General features: G+C 37.0%; 2 protein-coding genes and 1 long non-coding RNA gene across 4 annotated transcripts in view; 1 reads left to right on the plus strand and 2 right to left on the minus strand.

Moving 5' to 3' along the window:
• Positions 1–816, minus strand: part of WDHD1 (WD repeat and HMG-box DNA binding protein 1) — a 65967-nt gene extending 65151 nt beyond the window's left edge. The window contains exons 1-2 of one of the 2 annotated variants that reach the window (XM_045069677.1): positions 704–816; positions 398–490 (exon numbers count right to left, since the gene is read on the minus strand). In XM_045069677.1, coding sequence (XP_044925612.1) covers positions 398–474 — 77 coding nt within the window. In that variant the 5' untranslated portion in view covers positions 475–490; positions 704–816. Of the gene's footprint in view, positions 1–397; positions 491–703 lie in introns of those variants that run through there. The other variant, XM_045069688.1, reaches the window with a different exon arrangement.
• A 45-nt stretch (positions 817–861) lies between these two features.
• SOCS4 (suppressor of cytokine signaling 4) lies at positions 862–21602 on the plus strand. The gene is made up of 2 exons (XM_004738820.3): positions 862–1160; positions 15314–21602. The coding sequence occupies exon 2, from the start codon at positions 15406–15408 to the stop codon at positions 16729–16731; it is 1326 nt and encodes a 441-aa protein (XP_004738877.1). The 5' UTR covers positions 862–1160; positions 15314–15405; the 3' UTR covers positions 16732–21602.
• On the minus strand, positions 4708–13975 carry LOC123389048. Its single transcript, XR_006603579.1, has 3 exons — positions 13728–13975; positions 11385–11387; positions 4708–4719 (listed from the first exon to the last, which is right to left on the minus strand). It is a non-coding gene; the product is annotated as an uncharacterized LOC123389048 (long non-coding RNA).
• Positions 21603–21911: the final 309 nt, after the last annotated feature.

Consider the following 21911-nt stretch of genomic DNA (forward strand, 5'->3'; position numbering starts at 1 on the left):
CAATGAGAAAATGAAATAGCATTACAAAAGCCACGGAAAGATACAATACCAGAAAGATAGAACAAGCCACTGAATTTGACAAGTAGGTGATTTGACAATAAAATAATGTGGGACGCAGAGAGGAAGGCAACAAAAGAAAATTCCGGGGGAAAGGTCACATCTTTCCAACTCGTCTGGAAATATGATTTTACACTCGCTTTTCCGAGATACTAGTTCTACCATGTCGGTCCGAATTGATCAATAAATCTAAGGAAAATATGTGTGCCATTTTAGATTTCAGCCTTATTTCTCTCTACCTGGGTGAGTCATTTTAGGTTGACTACTTATCTACCTTAAAACAACAGAAGTGCTAATACTTACACCCGAAATACTGTTTTTGTTTTTCCAAGCACCTTACCTCCCCAAATCATCAAAACAGACATCTGTGTGTCCCTCTGTATGTCCAAATCTCATCGGCTTCTGTGTGGCAGGCATCTTTTCTTCTACCTACCTAAAAATGTTTTATAAAAGCTAATATTATTTTAAAGGTGAGGAAAGACAGTGACTGATGGGGAAGGGAAGTTAGTCTCCGGCGGCCCCTTTCCCCCCACCCTGGTGGCACAAACAAGATATAGTAGAGGGTCTGCCAGACAATAAGCCGGGAAAAGGACACGCTTCCCTTCGGTGCGCGACACGGGCACCGGCAGCGGGAACGAGTACTCACCAACCGGACCGACCTTCTCCACTGTTGAAAAACGCGTTGCAAGAGCCAACCGAGCGCCGCTTCCCGCGCTCTGGCGAGCTCGCTACACTGCGCCTGCGCCCGCTCGCCCACGCCCAGCGCCGGGCGGGACCGAAGTCGCCGGGTGGTGGCGTCAGCGGCGCGCCGCCGGTAAAAGAAAAAGCCGGTTGCTAGGGGAGTGAGAAAGAAAGGGAGGGTGCCGAACACGGAAGTGATGGCAGCGCCTTGGGAGTAGGTGGAGGCGGTGACCGCAATGTGTGAGACAGGAACTCAGCGCCGACGGGTGGGGGCTTGCACAAAGGCATCGGCCTTTTCGGACCTACACGAGGTGCAGAAGTGGCTGGGCCTCCCTTCTCCACCTTAGCGAGCACTCAAGAGGGATGGCGGTGGTGATGGCGGCAGTTTCTCGGACAGCCCCAGTTAAGCTGCGGTCTGAGAGGTGAGTGGGGGAAGGGTGGTTGCTGCCTGGCTTTGCCGACTGGGGTCGGCTGTCGCCTTCCAGCCTCTCCTAACATGAAACCATATCCGAGTGCAGCTGAACGTGTCCAGCTCCTCCTTGGGGCCCAGTTAGAGAATGAGGTCTTTGAGCATCTTCTCTCAAGGAGACCGAGAACCTTCCCAAACCTTTAATCTTGGCATCCTTCGTGTCCTTACCTTGTCGTTTCTATAGCGATAAAGGAGGGAAGATTTTCATCTCAATTCTTAGTTCCAAGAGGTATGGCCTGCACATTAATGCTTATGGGGGGGGGGGACCTTCTACATATATCCCTTAAGAAGAAAGTAACTTGGGTTTCCCCCTTCCCCCACCTAAAATTCTCTGAACTGCGTATTTAGAGCTAAAGGAAGAGCCAGAACTAAAGAATATTGTTGAATACTTAGTTCGCGCCTTACAATCTGAACCAAGGTCTCGGCTATTAAGTTCATGCTTTGATTGTGTCCCTGTGTTCTCCCATGTTGGTAGATGGGTGTGATGAATACCCTCACAGTTACATATTTTTGTGGTACCCACCTTCTAGTCTGCATCAGACACTAATTTATGAACTAAGGGAGACGTTTTTCTGGTGTAGACATTTCCCCATTGTTTTTCAACCTAGTTCCATTGTGAAAAGTTGCACAGTTAACACAAACGGTGCTATTGTTCTTCCTGTCTTGGCATTCTGTGAAGGTTGTTTGGAGCACTAGGGTTCCACATAGGCTTCCTAGATACTCAAGTTTGGTATGTTAATGAAGAGGAAAAATGGTTGGCTGAAAGTGAACTTGGAATTTGTGGAAAAATAGCCAAACTATTGTGGATTTCCCGCAACGGCACAAGATACCTGAGATGATTCTTTTTGAGTGACTTAATTTTATTTGGAGATCATTCATTAATTTTTAGATAGACTGATATGTAATTTTTTTTATCCAAGTAAATATCACTGGATAGACTATGGGATTGAAGTGGAACTCTGATAATATTTGTCTCTATATTGAATATATCTTGATGAGATTTCAAGGCCGTACTATTCAGAGCTCAGCATAAAAAAAATCTGTAAATTGGAACAGGAATTCTAGGTATAAAATGCCCTAACTATGACATCTATAACACTATGTGACTTTAAAATTATGAATGGCTTTGTGGCCATTCATGGCCACGTGAATGAATGGCTGGGTGGCTCAGTTGGTTAAGTGACTGCCTTCAGCTCCGGTCATGATCCTGGAGTCCTGGGACCTAGGCCCATGTCTCACTCCCTGCTCAGCAGGGAGTCCTCTTCTCCCTTTGACCCTCCCCAGTCTCATGTACTCTCTCTGTCTCTCAAATAAATAAATAAAATGCTTTTTAAAAAATAATTAAACTATGAATGGTATCTATATTTCTCTCCCTTAACTCTGCCTTAACAATCAAGCCATTTAATCCATAGGTTAAAGAAAAATTTCCTTTACAGATTTCATATGTATGGAAAGAGCTTAGGCCTTAGAGTCAAACAGCCCCAGGTTTTAATTACTCAGTTACTCATTGTATGACCTTGAATATGCTTTACTTTTTCTGAATGTCAGATTTATTTCTAAAATGGAGATATCTGCTTCCATGGATTGTTACAGTGTATAGAAGATACTCATGGATGTATAAAACTAATTGTTACTAATGTCTAGTGTTATTAACAGGGTACCTTGGGTGGGTAGTTAGTGCTTTTATTTAAAATAGACTGTTTTTGTTTAAATCATTATCCTGTAAAAGTTTTCAAGTATTAAAAGATAAACTCTTACTTTTGCTGGTATTACATTTCTCTTTCAGTCAAATGCCTATAAATTTTAATGTGAGTGAGTTCATGGTCTTGATGGAAACAGACATTCAAACAACATGTACAAGATAGTGTGGTAATGAAATGCAAGTAACTTAAATGTTAGCAAGATAGTGTGGTTATTTAGGATAATGTAGCCTTTAAAAAGAATCTGTTGTGGCTGTCAAAATTTTCCAAATGGATTTATTTATCATTAACAGTGGGTGTCTCATAGGAGTGGGTAGCTGAATGAACTCCCTGAAAATGACACCAAGATCACAGATTAAACTGCTATGAAGATTAGTTAGCTTTGCTCTGTTGTGACCATTTATAGTGTCCTTACACTCACAAATATTGTTCTCAAGAGCAATAGGATGAGAAAACATGAATATATTACAATTCTGCTGATGGTGATGAGTATTAGCTACATTATATACTCTTAGAGACTCAGTTTATCTAAGAAACATACCAGTGTTGTGTTATGGAAGGAGTTTAAAAAATGCATTTTCAACAAAATATGTACTTGATGTAAAAATCACTAATTACGTGAAAGATAAGGCTGGAAGAGAATGTTAAAATAACTAAAGAGAGGGACATCTGGGTGGCTCAGTCAGTTAAGCATCTAACTTGTTTCATCTCAGGTCATGAAATTTGAGCCCCAAGTGGCCTCTGCTCTGGGCATGGAGCCTACTTAAGATTCTCTCTCTCCCTCTGCCCCTCAACCCCCATCTCTCTGACATGTGTGTGTTCTCTCTCTCACTCTCAAAAATAAATGAGGAGAACGGCAATTTCTAAAGGCAATTTAGAAATCTGAAGATCTGTGTATCTCTGAAGATGTCCTGAAACTTACCAGCCTATTTAATTTATTTTTGGAGTAAATAATACTTGACTATGTGTAAACTTACTAAGTTATAAAAGACAATACAATAAAAGTTCTTTTCCCAGCTATCCAGCTCTTGTGGCTAGAGGCAGCAACAGTATTTGATTACTTTGTCACCTGGATAGTGGATCCTTACATAGCAAGACAGATATATTCACACTTTTATTGATGAAGAAACCGACTCAGAGAGATTAGTTTGTCCAAAGTCACATTCCTACCAAATGTCAAAATGAGAGATGGAACTCAGATCTTTTACCTTCAGATTCAAGGTAGTCTACCATACTGCTCCTCCATATCATAAGTGTTGCCATAAAACTTAGAATTTAGTAAAACACATTAGGACACAAAAGCATTTTAAGTCTGGAGTTCACCTTATACTAGTTTATTAAAACTTATATTGGTAAAACTTATCACCCAAGCTTAAATATAAGGATATGTAATTTTTTTAGGAAATGTAATTATTATGAAACAATGGAAAGAATAATTTATAATCAGAAGAAACTTTGCCTACTCTTTCTGTTGAAATCTATGTATTTACTAAATTTGCTTGCTAGAAGCTGTATTTTTTTTAAAAGGTTTTATTTATTCATTTGACAGATAGGGATCACAAGTAGGCAGAGAGGCTGTGGGTGGTGGAGCAGGGGTGGGGTGAGGGGATGGGGGCCAGGATGCTCCCTGCTGAGCAGAGAGCCTGAGAGGACCATGAGATTATGACTGGAGGCAAAGGCAGAAGCTTAACCCACTGAGCCACCCAGGTGCTGCAAGAAGCTACATCTTTTAATAATTAAAGGTTTAGGGGTGCCTGGGTGGCTCAGTGGGTTAAAGCCTCTGCCTTCGGCTCAGATCATGATCTCAGGGTCCTGGGATCGAGTCCCGTATCGGGCTTTCTGCTCAGCAGGGAGCCTGCTTCATCCTCTCTCTCTCTCTCTCTGCCTACTTGTGATCTCTCTCTGTCAAATAAATAAGTAAAATCTTAAAAAAAAAATAATAATAATTAAAGGTTTAGGGTGCCTGGGTGGCTCAGTGGGTTAAAGCCCCTGCCTTTCAGCTCAGGTCATGATCCCAGGGTCCTGGGATTGAGCCTCATATTGGGCTTTCTGCTCATCCACCTCTCTCTGCCTGCTTCTCTGCCTACTTGTGAACTCTCTTTCTCTCTCTGTCAAATAAATAAATAAAATCTTAAAAAAAAGAAAGAAATGCTGAAGCCCCCTCAGCCTCAGATTTTCAAGCCTTATATGTGGACTTTGTTGTCTTTTGTTCCTTTTTTTTTTTTTTTTTAATTTTGCCACTTGCCCACCTCTCATTTTTAGAAATTAATTTTACATTAGAAGTTCTGAGTACTCCTGGAAGCTAACTGATATGCATTTTCATTAATCTCAATGTATGCTATTTTCATACATCTTAAATACTGGTGGTAAAAACATAAGGCAGCTTGCATTATCCAGATTTTGCAGTGTGAAAATTGAAGCTAAATGAGATTTTAAAATCAGATGATATAACTAGTATGTGACAAAGTCTGGATTTTAGCCTGTATTTGATGATTTAGCCCTTCATGCTATTTCATCTGCCCATTATCATTTTTAAATATAATATAGTGAAAAACTAGATTGTTGATTTTTTATAGATGTTTAAAACATTAAAATTTTCTCTTTATTTTTTTAAGATTTTATTTATTTATTTGACACAAAGAGAGATATCACAAGTAGACAGAGAGGCAGGCGGGGCGGGGGGGGGGGGCAGGCTCCCCACTGAGCAGATAACCCAATGTGGGGATCAATGCGGGGCTTGATCCCAGGACCCTGAGATCATGACCTGAGCCGAAAGCAGAGGCTTAACCCACTGAGCCACCCAGGCATCCCTAAAATTTTCTCTTTAGACTAAATTACTCTTACAGGAAAATAAACTGCAAGAAACTAGAACAAAATGTCTAAATTTACTACCTTTAGGTAATTGAATTATAGGTTTTTTTAAAACTTTTAAACTTTTCTGGATGTTCCATAAATTTATACTGAGCATATATTGTTTTTATTATTAAAAAATTATAAATTGGAAAGAAAAAAATACATCTGTTTAATCCAGTTTATTCCCTAAAGAGTTAGAATCATGTATCTTAAATATTTTGGTTTTCAGGATTCTTTTAAGGTCCTTCCACTTTTAAAAGTCCAGGTACTGCCAGCTCTTAGTTTTCTGTTCTCTCTTGTTCAGTGACAGGTTCCTGGCCATTTCTCTCTGGCATGCTCAGGGAACATACAATCATTTAAATATTAGCCCAAGTTAATATTTCTTCTAAAATTTGCTCCAAAAGGATTTGTGTGGATTTGTCAGCACCCTTTAAAGTATCATCTTTGATTTCTATACTACATAAAAAATGGTAGTAAAGGCACTTTCTTATTTTTTTTAAAGATTTATTTATTTCACAGAGAGAGAGAGAGAGGTCACAAGTAGGCAGAGTAGCCCCCCGCATCGGTGGGGCTCGATCCCAGGACCCTGAGATTATGACCTGAGCCAAAGGCAGAAGGTTAACCCACTGAGCCACCCAGGTGCCCCATAAAGCCATTTTCTTATCACTTTGATCTCTTCTGCCTCATTTATTCGAAATTTGTAAAATTCCAAGAACTAGTGATAGGCTATTTGAAAGGATTCATTCAGATTCAGAACCCAACACTTTTTTTTTACACTTAGATTTTATTTCTATAGGCAAGACACCAAAACACTTTTCTAATACTCATCTTTAGTCTTTAAAAATAGAACAGTAAAAATAATGTTCTCATTAAAAATTGTTATTTTTTTGGAGAACACGGTGGTTGAACTTATTTTTAAGAATTTTAAGGTTTGGGGGTGCCTGGGTGGCTCAGTGGGTTAAAGTCTCTGCCTTCGGCTCAGGTCATGATCCCAGGGTCCTGGGATCGAGCCCTGCATCAGGCTCTCTGCTTAGCAGGGAACCTACTTCCTCCTCTCTCTCTCTAACTATTTGTGATCTCTGTCTGTCAAATAAATAAGTAAAATCTTAAAAAAATAAATAAATAAAATCTTTTTTTAATAAAAGAATTTTAAGGTTTGGAAAAAAAGAAAAAGAAAAAAAAAAGAATTTTAAGGTTTGCCCCCCCAGGTGGCAAAAAGTCGGTTAAGCTTAGTAAGTGTCTGACTGGATTTCATCTCCAAGCATGATCTCAGGGTCATAGGATTGAGCCCCATGTCAGACTCCACACAGCATGGAGCCTGCTTAAGATTCTCTCCCTCTGCTCTGTTCCCCACCCCTTGCATGCACTCGCTTTAAAAAAAAAAAAAAGTTAAGTTTTAATGAAACTTGTGGAAGAGATTAAGAAATTATTTTTCTGGGGTGCCTGGGTGGCTCAGTGGGTTAAAGCCACTGCTTTCGGCTCAGGTCATGATTCTAGGGTCCTGGGATCAAGCCCCGCATCAGGCTCTCTGCTCAGCAGGAGGCCTGCTTCTCTTCCTCTCTTTCTCTCTCTACCTGCCTCTCTGCCTACTTGTGATCTCTGTCAAATAAATAAGTAAAATCTTTAAAAGAAAAGAAAGAAAATTATTTTTCTAAATGTAAAGATTTGAGAGTTTATACATATAATGGATTTTTATCATTTTTGTAAAGAAATCACATAATAGTGAAGGAAATTCTGAATATCTTTTTTCTAAAAAGATCTCTCTGTAGCACAAACTTTTTTAAGCAGTTACTTTATTAGTAATTAAGATGTTACCTACACCATGAAATAACCAGCTAAATGTTCTGTTTTGCCTTTCTTTTTTAATATATCTGCTAAATAGCTTCTGAGAACCACTTATTCCCAGTAAAGATCATCAATTTTAGAACACCTTCAATTTCAACAACTTCGGTACTTTGCTAGTTACCTTAAGATAACTAGCAAACCTGATACGTTATAAAATGTCTATGATTGTGTCTGTTTACAAATATTTTGAAGATTATATTATTTAAGGTAATATAATCCACAAATCTATTCTAGCAACATGGAAGCAGGTACAGTTCACTGTAGGTAAACAAAGAAATGGAGAGGGCTGCCATCAGGTCCTCAGCTTTTTGGAACTCCCACTCTTCCTTCAGGAACAGGACACCATCCAACAAGTAATTTGACAATGAGTGATGGGAACATTGCCAAGCATATATTCAACAGTAATGAATTTTAATTTTTCTAATGTTTATACAAATATAAGTAGAAGTTAAATTTTCTTACTACTTTGAAGACTGTAACATTAAATGACATTTTGGACCATATATTGATATGGTCATGTTTTACCAAATCAATTTTTTGCCATAATTTATAAAAGTGCAAGGGACTTCTGAAGCATGAACTCAGTTTTCTAGCAAAAGAAATAGCTATGTAAAATTTATAGAAGGCTATAATTCTCAGATACATATAAAACTAAGTCAAGATTTTCTGTGTATTAACTCTTTAAGTACAAGTAAATGTATGGAACATTCATCTAGGGCGATGGTATGTCACATTATTTTATAGACATCTGCAGCATTAGCACATGTAAGAACAGTTAACCAAAAATCCAGAGAATACTTAATTTATTAGTAACTATTATGTACAAGTTGGTAAGCCTTATCAAAGTAAATCTGTTATGTTGGCATGTTAGCTTATATAGAATAAGGGTGGAAATTAGTTCTCTGGGAGAAAATGTTCTCTAGCTTCGTGTCTCTTGAGTTCCAGCTATATCTGGCATGTTGATCCTTTTTCACTGAAACATGTTATCCTCCCGAAAATTCTATTTGCTTATAAACTTTTTAAGTTAGAATTGGACTAGAGACAAAAGTATTCTGTCATGTTGTCATTATAAACTATTTCTTTTTTTTAAGATTTACTTATTTGAGAGAGAGAGAGAACAAGTGGGAGGGGCAGGAAGAGGGAGAGAGAATCTCAAGCAGACACCATGATGAATGTGGAGCTGAACATGGGGCTGGGATCACAACCAGAGCAGAAAACAAGAGTTGGACATTCCCAACAACTATGTCACCCAGGAGCCCCAGGAATAATTTCTATTAAACTGGCTTATGTGCTTTAATAAAATAATATAGGTATAATCTGTTTCTTTAAAAAAAAATAAGAGGTCATTGTAAAAAAAAATAAGAACATTTATTGATTACTTAATACATTTAGGATCTGAGCTGAGTACTTTATATACATCATTTCATTTAATCTCCAACAGTTGAATACAATAACATCAATATCTTTTTTTTTTTTTTTTTAAGATTTATTTATTTATTTGTCTGAGAGAGAGAGAGCATAAGCAGGCAGAGTGGCGTGCAGAAGCAGAGAGAGAAGCAATCTCCGGCTGAGAAAGGAGCCTGATGCAGGACTCGATCCCAGGACGGTGGGATCCTGACCTGAGCCAAAGGCAGCCACTTAACCAACTGAGCCACCCAGGCATCCCCAATATCTCTATTTTATAGATGAAAAACACTGAGGTTTCAAGTCATGTGGCTAGTATAAAATAAACTGGACTCAAACCATAACTGCTAGTGGCCACCATTACTGTGCTATGGAACTGCATTCTTCTCATATCCATGCATAAAGATGTTGAAGATGTTAAAATGGTTTCTGCTGAATGGTAGGGTTATGGATAGCTTGGGGTTTTTTGTTTTTGTTTTTTTCATAATTATTAGCTTAGTTTGAATTAATCATAACTATGAATTATGGTTATTTATGTTCATCAAAATGATATATGCACCCAGGTTAAAAATGAAATTGAAATATTAGATAATATAAATGCTACAGTCCTACCTAATCCAAAGGCATCCACTTTCAATCTTTTAACTGTTTTTCAGATATTTACCTTTATATTTCTAAATCGTATGCTAATACTTCTTTCTTGATTCATCAGTTATCAGACATTGTCACTTGACTTCCTTTTATGATAGATGAGGATTTAACTCGTTTAGTCTCCTTTTCTTTTTTTTTAAGTCTCCTTCCTTTCTATTTTTTTTTTTTTTTAAGATTTTGTTTATTTATTTGTCAGAGTGAGAGAGTGTGCATGAACACAAGCAGGAAGCAGCGGGAGCAGCAGGCAGAGGGAGAAACAGGCTCCCCGCTGAGCAAGGAACGTGATGCAGAACTCAATGCCAGGACCCTGGGATCATGACCCGAGCGGAAGGCAGATGCTTAACCAACTGAGCCGCCCAGGCATCCCATCTTTCCATTTTCTTAATTGCATTTATATTGCAGTTTTGATGAATATGTAAATGATATTTGCAGTCCTGAGCCAGGTGTTTTACAACTCTACTTTCTTATATAACTCTTGAATTTTTGTGTAATTGATAATTACCTAATTCTTCTTCTGTTGGCATTGTTCTCGATTGAATTTTCCAGAAGTCTGTTCTTTTTTTTTTTCCTCAAGATCTTCCACCTTGGAGTCTATAGCCCTGTGTCGTTAAGTGAACTAGTTGCTCTGGAGACCCTATTATCTAGAGACTTTCCTTCTTCATCATCCTAAGAATTCACATTTCCTCTCTTTTTTTTTTTTTTTAAGATTTTATTTATTTATTTGACAGAGAGAGATCACAAGTAGGCAGAGAGGCAGGCAGAGAGAGAGAGGAGGAAGCAGGCTCCCTGCTGAGCAGAAAGCCCCATGCGGGACTCGATCCCAGGACCCTGAGATCATGACCTGAGCCGAAGGCAGAGGCTTAACCCACTGAGCCACCCAGGCGCCCCACATTTCCTCTCTTTATTTCCTGTGTTATGTCTTTTGTTGTGGGTGTACATTCTAATTTTAGAAGACCGTATCTTCCAATATGAGGTAAAATTGTTAATGCTTTGCATATCTGAAAATTTCTTTAATTTATCCTCATATTTGATGGATAATTTGGCTGGTTATCTCTTCAAAGTTGGAAAGTAGCTTCCATCTTCCAAAACTAGCCTCTGGCTTCCAGTGTTACTGTTGAGAAGCCAGATGCCATTTATTTACAATCCTTTGTGACCTTTTTTCCTCAGGAAGATTTGTTTTGTTTTAAAGTTTTTATTTATTTATTTGACAGAGAGAGAGCAATCACAAGTAGGCAGAGAGGCAGGCAGACAGAGAGGGGGAAGCAGGCCCCCTGCTGAACAGAGAGCCTGACGTGGGGATTCGATCCCAGGACCCTGAGATCATGACCTGAGCCAAAGACAGAGGCTTAACCCACTGAGCCACCCAGGCGCCCCAGGAAGACTGTTTTTTAATTTTTATCAATTTTGGGGTGTGGACTTATTTATTTCTTTATTTAACTGTGGTAAGAACACTTAACATGACATCTGCCCTCTTTAGTGTCTCCACTTTATCGCTAGGGTTCTAAAATTTTAGAATAATGTAGCTCAGTGTGCATTCCCCCCCATTGTGCTGGGTACTCAGTGAACTCTATCAGTATGGATGCACATATCCTTTGGTTCTGAGAAATTTTCTAACATAGTTTCCCTTCTTCATTTTGTTATTTTCTGTGAAATGTCTATATTGGTCCTCTAAGTTTTCTTACCTTTTGTGTCTAATAAACCATTTTTTTCCTATTTCATGTTACTTCCTCAATTTATTCTCCCAACTTTCCTATTGAATATTTTATCTCTGTAATCATATTTTTAATTTACAAAACTTTCTTGTTCTCCAATTGTCCCAGACGCCTCTTACTTATTCATAGGTGTGATATCTTCTCTTAACTTGGAAGAAATTAATTTTATTTTCTGCTCTTTTTGTGGTTATTGTTTTCTCTAAGCTTTTAGTTTTAGCCTCTAAAACTGTTATTGTTCATGTTAGAGGCTTTCCTCAAAAATCTGATGACCTGTGACTATTGATTCATATCGTGGAGTGAATGAAGCACAACAATGCTGCCCGACAGCTGTGTGTGTGAGTAGGTGGGGCTTGTGGACTGGCAAGCTTCTCTGCATGCTTGGGTGGGTCTTCCAGTTTTATTTGTTTTATTTTGTTCTTTTTGATTCGTTTATTTATTTTGAGAGAGAGAGAGAGAGTATACGTCAGGGGAGGGGCATAGGAAGAGGGAGAGAGAGAATCTGGAGCAGACTCCCCACTGAGCACGGAGCCTGGCAAGGGACTTGATCTTACAATCCTGAGCTCATGACCTGAGCCACAGTCAAGAGTCCACTCTTGGATCACTCAACCAACAGAGGTACCCAGGTACCTCCCCCCGAGCTTTTTATTGGTGGAGTCCCAGCTGTCAGCATCTAGAGGTCTTTTCTCTTTGGCCATTCTGTTTCTTCTGCAAAGTATCTTTTAGTTCCCCTATTAGGAGGTATAAGTCTGGCTGCTGGAGTTTTGGGTGTTGGATGGAAAAAGGAAGTAGGAGCTTTCATTCTGATTTTTGTTCCAAACCTCCCCTCTGCCCTCTATGTCTGATATCCAGAGTTCTGGGCCTCACTAGTTCCGTTTCCCCAAATGATAAATATCCCATCTCCTCTAAGTGTAGGAGTAAAAAATGGAGAGATCCAGTTGTACTTATGCATATTTTCCACCCTGTTCTCCACCCACTTCTGTATCCGCTGGTGCCTCAGAGTCCTGGACTTTGCTTACTCTGTTGGTTTGCTTCTCATCCCTGTCATCTCTGTGCCTAGTGTTACCCAGCTCTCAGCTGCTGAGTTATTTACTGCTCCTCCATTCATATTCTGTCCTCATATTTTGTGATTCAAGTTGTAGATATCTGCTAGTCTTGTCAAAGATAAGATTTGTGTTTTCTCATTTTTTCCTTGTTTTAGGTTGACTTCTGAGAGGATAGAGCAAAAAGATTTTCACTTGGCCATTTCAAACCAAACAATTACTTATTTTACAATCAGAAAACAAAAAGCTGTTCTCATTTTGAGGGGAAATGAAGTTACAATATTCACTAACAAATTTAGTAATGGAAAGCAGCAGGTGTAGTAGCTAAAAGAAGCATTAGAATCACTAAACAATTTTATAGGAGACTTGGTTGTTACTGACAGCAGAGAGAACTTGAGAGAGAAAAACTGAAGCAGGCCCTGGTAAAGATGGGAATGCCATCAAGATCAGAGATAGGGAGCTTATCTTTGATAATAGAAGTGAAAGAAGAAATGGTACAAGGTAGAGTTAATAGGCAAGTTGAGGGAGTTTATATTCAGTGGAGTAAAGTTGCTTATAGAGTTTAATAAACTGCTCTTTGGGTATTTTTTTAGTAGATCACCAGGCATTTCAGATCTTACATATTTTTCAGAACTGAATAAAAAAAGTAGAAACTACGTAGTATTAATGAAAAAGGTCTGCTTAGGGCTCCTTTATTACTTTTTTATCTTGAAAAATATGTTTAAGTATAAGCTCTTAATAACAGATGTCTCTTCTAATCAATGACTCTTCATATTCTTCAGCTTACTTTGTTGCCTTCTTGTTTATTTTTGTTCAGTGGAACTTAGTCAACAAACAGCTAAAGCATAATGTTGAATATAATTTTGGTATAATAAATGATGATGTATCCCCCAAAATTAGATTTAGAAATACTTTCCCTATGGATTTTAAATGAGTATTCACTAGTGAGCTCACTAAACAAAATAGTCTGTATAATCACCAGGTACTATTCAGCGTTCAGAAATGGAGTATTTTATTTGGCAAGTCTGATTCATTAGTTCACACTTTTAAGTACTTGCCAGTCTTATTTGCTACTACAGATGCTTGCTTGAAAAATCCTATTGCTTTGAAAATGCATTCAGGTGGCTCTAAACATTTACGTGACTGGTGGGATTCTGATGTTCCTCTGACATAATCAGAAACTTAATTGTAAAGTCTCCAAATTCAAATTTAATTTGCATAATATTTGAGATTATAAAATCCTTATTTAGGATTACAGAATCTCAATTCTGGGCTTAATATTCCACCTAAGAATAGTTAAGCTAATCCCCTCTACTTTCCCCGCTGATTCCGCCAAGCCCGTTCCCTTGGCTGTGGTTTTGCTGGATAGTAGGTAGGGACAGTGGGAATCTCGTTCATCCATTCATGCGCATCACTAATTAGATGACGAGGCATTTGGCTACCTTAAGAGAGTCATAGTTACTCCCGCTGTTACCCGCGCTTCATTGAATTTCTTCACTTTGACATTCAGAGCACTGGGCAGAAATCACATCGCGTCAACACCCGCCGCGGGCCTTCGCGCTAATCCCCTATATAACCAATCATTACTATTAGTCTTAATAAAACTCAGTGCTTCACATTGTTTAATTCTAATGTATCTAGCCAATTTTATTTTATTTTTTTTAAAGATTTTATTTATTTACTTAACAGAGATCACAAGTAGGCAGAGAGGCAGGTGGGGAGGAGGGGGGGGGAAGCAGGCTCCCTGCTGAGCAGAGAGCCCAATGTGGGGCTCAATCCCAGGACCCCAGGACCATGACCTGAGCTGAAGGCAGAGGCTTTAACCCACTGAGCCACTCAGGTGCCCCTGTAGCCAATTTTATAAGACAGTCATTGCTCTATAGAAATTTAACTGCTTGTTTCTCAAGATTACCAAGAAAAATACAAGGGTATATGTGTAAAGTAACAGATTTTTTATTTTTTTATCCTATTCCTTATTTTCTAAAAACTGCCCAGACTGATAGTGAAATTGACCATTGACTGAAATGAGTTGACAAAACTGCATTGGGAATGCTTGCATGACGTTCCTGTTGTTCAGTGATGATTATTAATTCTCAACAGCTTTTAGAACTTAAAGTTTATATTTTCAATCAATAGGAAACAAAGCAAGGAGAGGGAGGTTGAGGGTTGAGGGAACTACAGGGTAGTGGTTCTCAAACACCAACTCATGTATTTCTACCTCTTGTAATCAATTCACTGACTAGTCTGCTGTGAAATAAAAATAAGGGGAGGAGAGATTGACATAAGGTATACCTCAAGACTAGCAATTGTTCATATTTTGAGCATACAGTTGGACTAAGAGGCGGCCTCACTTTTTCCAACCTACATTGAAAATTAACTGTAGGAAAAGAACGTATATTCTTGACTCCTGGGCACTATGAAATTATAGTATATAGAAGAGCAGATCATTTAAGTGAAAACAAAATATCTTGGAACTGTCTTCCAACATATTCAGTATTCTTATCTTGTTCATGTACTAGTTATGCTTTTTCATCTTATGTCTGATTAGGGCTTAAAATAGAAACTACTGTGTGTGAAGTAAATGACAATTGGATGCCTGGATGGCTCAGTTGGTTAAACTTTGTCTGATTCTTGGTTTCAGCTCAGGTCATGATCTCATGGTCAGGAAATCAAGCCCTATGTTGGGCTCAGTGCTCAATGTGGAGTCTGCTTGAGATTCTCTCCCCCGTCTCTGCCCCTCACCCCTACCCCACCCCTGCCCACTTGCTTATCATGAGCATGGAGCCTGCCTGGGATTCTCTCTCTCCCTCTCCCCTGTTCCTGTGGTCTCTCTCTCAAAAAAAATTTAAGAAAAAAGAAGTGAATGACAAATGACTGCTGTTTTGTTTTGTTTTCCTTTAGATATATCCAGAGAGTGCCCAGAAGAAACTTCCTGCTGGAAAAACTGAAAAAGCAGTATTTATAACACTGGAATTTGTGGATAATTTGTTAAAATGGCAGAAAATAGTGAAAGTATTAGCAAAAATGTAGATGTGAGGCCCAAAACTAGTCGAAGTAGAAGTGCTGACAGAAAGGACGGTTATGTGTGGAGTGGAAAGAAACTATCTTGGTCAAAAAAGAATGAAAGTTGTTCAGATGCTGAAACAGTGAATGCTGTAGAGAAAACTGAAGTTCCTTTAAGGAGCCAAGAAAGGAAGCACAGCTGTTCATCTATCGAGTTGGATTTAGATCATTCCTGTGGGCATAGATTTTTAGGCCGCTCTCTTAAACAGAAACTGCAAGATGCCGTGGGGCAGTGTTTTCCAATAAAGAATTGTAGTGGTCGGCACTCTTCGGGGCTTCCATCTAAAAGGAAAATTCATATCAGTGAACTCATGTTAGATAAGTGTCCTTTCCCACCTCGATCAGATTTAGCCTTTAGGTGGCACTTTATTAAACGACACACTGCTCCTATAAATTCCAAATCCAGTGAATGGGTAAGCACAGACTCGTCTCAGAGTGAACTGAGGGATGGTCAGCTAAAACAAAGAAGAAACGTGGAAGAAGAGGTAAACTGCTTCTCACAAACCAATGTTCAGCCCTGTGTCATAACCACCAACAGTGCTTCTTCATGTAGAGGTGGTCCCATGACTGGCTCTGTGATGAACCTGCTTTCAAATAACAGTATAGAAGATAGTGATATGGATTCGGATGATGAAATTATTACACTTTGCACAAGTTCCAGGAAAAGAAACAAACCCAAATGGGAAATGGATGAAGAAATCCTGCAGTTGGAAACACCTCCTAAGTACCATACCCAGATTGATTATGTCCACTGTCTTGTACCAGACCTCCTGCAGATCAATAACAATCCATGTTACTGGGGAGTTATGGATAAATATGCAGCTGAAGCTCTACTAGAGGGAAAACCAGAGGGTACCTTTTTACTTCGAGACTCAGCACAGGAAGACTATTTATTCTCAGTCAGTTTTAGACGCTATAGTCGTTCTCTTCATGCTAGAATTGAACAATGGAATCACAACTTTAGCTTTGATGCACATGATCCTTGTGTCTTCCATTCTCCTGACATTACTGGGCTCCTAGAACATTATAAGGACCCAAGTGCCTGTATGTTCTTTGAACCACTTTTATCCACTCCTTTAATTCGGACCTTCCCCTTTTCCTTGCAGCATATATGCAGAACAGTTATTTGTAACTGTACAACTTATGATGGCATTGATGCCCTTCCAATTCCTTCTTCTATGAAATTATATCTGAAGGAATATCACTATAAATCAAAAGTTAGAGTACTCAGGATTGATGCACCAGAACAATGCTAGGGAATGTGTAGGAATATGGGAATGATTATATACATATTTTCATTTAATATTTTATTTTTCTTATGTCACTTTGAATTTTTCTACAAGGGCAGTTCAAATCTAAAATAAATCTCTGCCCTAAATTTTACTTCCAGATCAGTTTATTTTTCTTAAGAAAAACTAATTGTTTAAAGTTACACACTAGGGGTTAATGAATATTTTTTACCAGGTGTTTGGTTTTTGGTTTTACAGATAGATTGTATACTTAATTTTTTTTCTTAATTGTAAGGTCCAGGGATATTTGAAATTTGGTAGGCATTGCAAATACAATTAAGTAATCTATATTTCATACTTTCCTTTAAAAATAAGCTTATGTCCTTTCCTACATGTTCCCTTGTTAACCTATGCCATTGGCATCCCTATACATAAAATACAGTTTCCTCATCCCCCTTTCCCGAGTTGTTTTAAAATTCTTCAGTTAACCTGAGTGTGTTGTAATTCACAATCCATATCAATGTAATTGAGTCTTGTACCTTAATAATAAATAATAGGGATGTTAAAGGTAACAAAATGGTTTGAAATTAAACTTGAAGTGTTTTCATTTTAAATACTAACTATAAAGCAGTATTACTAAATTTGATTAATCTGATTAGGAAGAATCAAATGAGAACGTGACTTTTTGGAAGTGAATTTATTTTCTACACTGTAGCATGGTCATTTATTTTTGAATAGGTCTTTTACTCAACCTAGATGAGTTGCTATCTTCAGAACAAATATTGTTCCTTTCTCGCTGGAAGCTTTAAAAATAATAACACTATTAGTATAGTAGTTACTAACATATTAAAGCAACTATGGGGTTTTTCTGTATTTACTTATGAAGCATTTCTTCTGATTACCCTTTTCATAGAAATTCTGAGCCTGTTATTTTGGAGAGATGCCACGGTTTTATAAACAGCCAGAAATTTCCATCAGTAACCAAAGAGGACCTAAGTAGTCTTCATTATTTTAAAGTGAGCTTCACTAAGGATTCAAGAAGTAAAACATGGAGCTCAGTTTTTTGAAACTTAATATTGGTTTTGATTTTCAAGTTTCAAATAATTATTCCTGTCTTCAGAATTAACATGTCTTTACTGTGGCTTCAAAAAAGGAAAAACGTTTTGCGAGCTACATGGCTTACACCATACTGAATAGCACTAGGCACTAGAAGTAGTATTTTAAATTTGCTATCCCAGTACAGAAGCATTTTTAGAAATGTCATCCCAGTATGATAAAGGTAAATGGAGTGATACCTTATCTAACTCCACTTTTTTAAAGAGTCAGTGCAAATAAATTTCTTAGACAGTTTTTTCTTCTGGTGAGCTGTCTAGCCCTTTGTACAAATTGGCATTTTTAATATCTTAGTAATTGATTTCTTTCTTTCTTTCTTTCTGTTTTTCCTAGTAATTGATTTCTTGATGCTAATTTAGGTCCGGTAGGAAGCTGCTTCTACCTGGATTGGAAGAAATTTGACTCAAGTTTCCAATTAGAACAGATGTTTCTTAAGTATCATTGCTTTTATGTTGAAGTAGCATTTCCCTTTCCTGCAGTTCTGTTGTAAACATAAAGATGGCATTTTTCAGTAATAGCTTTAAAATACATTTTAAGCAGTTACAACAAAATTAAACCAAGAAAATATCTTACCATTTTCTAGCATTTTTTTTTTCTCAGTGATCTCAAGATTGTCTTATTCCAGGTAGGGTAACTACTAATTATGGCACCTGTCTGTGGAGTAATGAGGCTCAGGATATCATTAACACCGATATCGGGATAAATATCTCTTCTAAAGATGATACTTCCCTTTTTCAAAAGTAGAAAAGTCTCATACTACCTCATCTTTATTGTGACACTTTTTGTAGATCACTGAGAAGCTTGTCTTATTTACCAATAAACTGCTTCCTAAATATCCATTTTTGGTGAAAGAACACTAATAGTGTAGTAAGACTCTACCCATGATTATAGTTTTTTATCAGAATTTGATAATGAGACTTTCTGTTTCTGTGAAACAATTATTGTTTTAAATATTTTTCTTTTAAAAGTAACTTTTTATCAGTACAGAAAAACCTTAGGGATGACTAGCTAACAAATATTCTGTTATAGAGTAATTTTATAAAGAAAAAGTGAAATATAATTATGTTGTCTTTTATAATGGTAAAAATTAATGTTTTTATGAAAATCAAGATATGAGTAGCTTTTCATATATTCAAACTGGTTGCTTGTGATATATTTTCTTTGGCTTTCTTATTTTTTCAACTTAAAGGTATTAATAACTGTTAACATTTTCAAAATACTGCCATATATATATCCTTGAAGTAAATGATCTAATAAATGAGAGCAGGGAAGAGACTCATTTACTCTGAAATGGTTTGTATTTTTCCTTTGGTATTTGCTAGAGTGAAAAGAAATATGGAAAGTACAAGTATAAAGACTTGAGAAGGGAATTGTTAACCACGAAGGAAAAAGGAAAGAGTAATTAATTTTTTAAAACATTAAAGAATTGGAATTCAGAAAGGTTAATACCTTTCTCTTTGTGGGGATAAATTTGGAAGAGCATCCAGTATTCACAAACCTATTTTTAAAATGTAAAATATGTAATTATTGGAATATATAAAACAAAAGTGACTAAGTCATGAAAGGAACTTAAGGAAAGATACAAATATATCTAAATATAAATTTTGTAACTCTAGGTTTGTGGGCATTTGAAAAGTATAAATTCCAGAGTTGAGAAAGCATCAGCATGGTGGAAATGTCTAGAGCTTATTGGTGAGAGAAGATGGAGCTAAAAGAAACAAGATAAAATATTAAAATTAAGAATTTAGGCATCACCTCAGGGAAGAGCCTTGATAGTGAAAGGGAACTACTTAACTGCTAATAGCTGGTCTGGACCAGACACTTAACTGCGCTTTGGGAATCATCCTGCACTAATCAGGAAATAAACTTGACTTTTCTATTTCTCAAGCTTTTCAGGACAATCCCACCACCATCACCACCATGCATTTTTTTTTTTAAGCTATAGCATCTTGATTCATATTCTAATTCCTAAAATATTCTGAATGGATTTTTTTGGGATCCTGGAGCATTTTTGTATGAAAAATCCTATGTGATCTTTCTATAGCTATGCCATTCACTTAAATAATTCATAGGGAGAATGGTTTAATTTAAAGGAAGAAGATTAAAGGAAGCTTTTAGTCAGCCTGTGGTTAGATTTATTGATTTGGTGAACAGAACTGTGTTCTTTCCTGAATTTCAGCTAATGGTCAAAGAATGGCTTTCAGTTAAAGTTGTGACTTATTATAAATAATAGAAAGAATGTCTAAGTAATTAGAAATCCTTTAAAAAGTAGAGTAAATGTGGCCAATAGGACTCATACAAATTCCATTTCTTTTTATAAGAAAAACACAAACCATTATCATTTATTCATGAGCCAAAGCCATTAAGAAGACAAATCAAATTATCAACTTCCTGTCTCTCTGAAGTTTGGATCATTTTATAGACCCACATAATAGAGCAGTTTTTTCCTTTGAAACAAAAACCTTGAAACCTATCTCTTACAAATATACTTAGTTTTTATTTTAAAACCTTTTTGTCACTTTTATTTATAATGAGTCAAATAGGTTATATATTGATTGGTGGAGTAAATTTCACAGGAAAGTAGACTTAACTATTTCTGGAGACAACACAGGGAGAACAATGTTTAAATGTAAAAAAACAAACAAACAAAAAACTCCTATGTGTTAAATAATACCCAAATGAATGAAAGATTTTAAATCAAGCAGACTATTATTTCTATTTTGGAAAAAAAAAATCTTTACAATTTTGGTTTTAACTGTAATCAGTTTTACAATTATTTTTATTTCTAAAGAATGAACAGAAAGCACAACGTTTTTTTTTCTTTTTTTAATGTCCTAGTAGAAATGAACAATGCTACAAGAGTCTGCCTATGCCATTCTAGTGTATTAAGATATTTGACACAGTGGAGGTGACTTTTTAAATGGATTGGCTTCTAAGAAGTGTAGACTAATGGATATGACCCAATGGAAAGGGATTTGGGGTACATTAATCCTTTTTCAAATAAAAGTGGAGTCTATTTTTTGTTTAATTCTGAATAGATTACTCAATCCTAAATATCTTCATCTCTTAGCGTATAAAATGTAGATAAATAATACTTGTCACCTGACTTCCTGAAGGTTATTCCTTCATTTAAGAGGTGACCCTTGGAGCATACTTGAAAATAATTTCTGTAATTTCTTGAAAGTAACGTGATGATAGATTTTCAGAGTATCCCCTTAGTGGATCCTGCAAGTTCACATTCACTTCTTACAGTCTGTAATAGGCTTTCTTGGCTTGATTTGACAATAGAGATAAAGTACAATTTGGATTTGTGGTTTAGACTCGAATTGAATGAACAATTGCAGTTTTCTCCTACCCTTAATAAGGTTTATGTAAAATTGATGTTTGCCTGTTATTTTAAAAGTTGATTACATTTGCAGGAAGTGAAGATAATCACTTTTGCTGTGGTTATAATCAAATCTAAGCTTTCAGACTTGAGAGTAAAACTCAGAGGTTTACTTAAATTACCCTGACTTTGCTAGGATTGAATCAATTCTGTATAAACCAAGTAAGAACTTGATATATACTTGAATATAGATGGAATTTAACTAGTAACTTCACAAAGCTGTTAGTACTCTTGTCAGCTGGACTTGTATGATCCTCCCCTTACCAAAAAAGAAGTAAACTGTTCCCATTTTTATTTCTAATCCTGAAGTTGAATGTTCTTCTTGGATGTGAGTTCAAATAAATTGATCTGAATAAATTTTCACTTCTTCTTAATTAAAACTTAATATATAAAATCCAAAGGCTTTGTATTTTGTTTTTAAAGCATTGTGTATTCTGGGGTGCCTGGGTGGCTCATTTTGTTAAGCATCTGACCCTTGATTTTAGTTCATGTCATGATCTCAGGATTGTGAGATCAAGCCCCACCTTGGACTCCATGATGGGCATGGAGCGTGCTTAAGATTCTATCTCTTCCTCTTCTGCAAACGCTCTCTCTAAAAACAAAAGACATTGTATATCCTGGCTTTGCACATTCAACTTAGAAACAAAACACTGGGGGCACCTGAGTGGCTCAGTGGGTTAAGCCTCTGCCTTCGGATCGGGTCATAGTC

Source organism: Mustela putorius, unplaced genomic scaffold, assembly GCF_011764305.1.
Source record: "Mustela putorius furo isolate JIRA1106 unplaced genomic scaffold, ASM1176430v1.1 tig00000129_pilon_pilon_pilon, whole genome shotgun sequence".
Classification (NCBI taxonomy): Eukaryota; Metazoa; Chordata; class Mammalia; order Carnivora; family Mustelidae; genus Mustela; species Mustela putorius.

What these genes read in the sequence shown, in the direction of transcription:
- SOCS4 (XM_004738820.3), top strand. Translation starts at nt 15,406, where the DNA reads ATGGCAGAAAATAGTGAAAGTATTAGCAAAAATGTAGATGTGAGGCCC.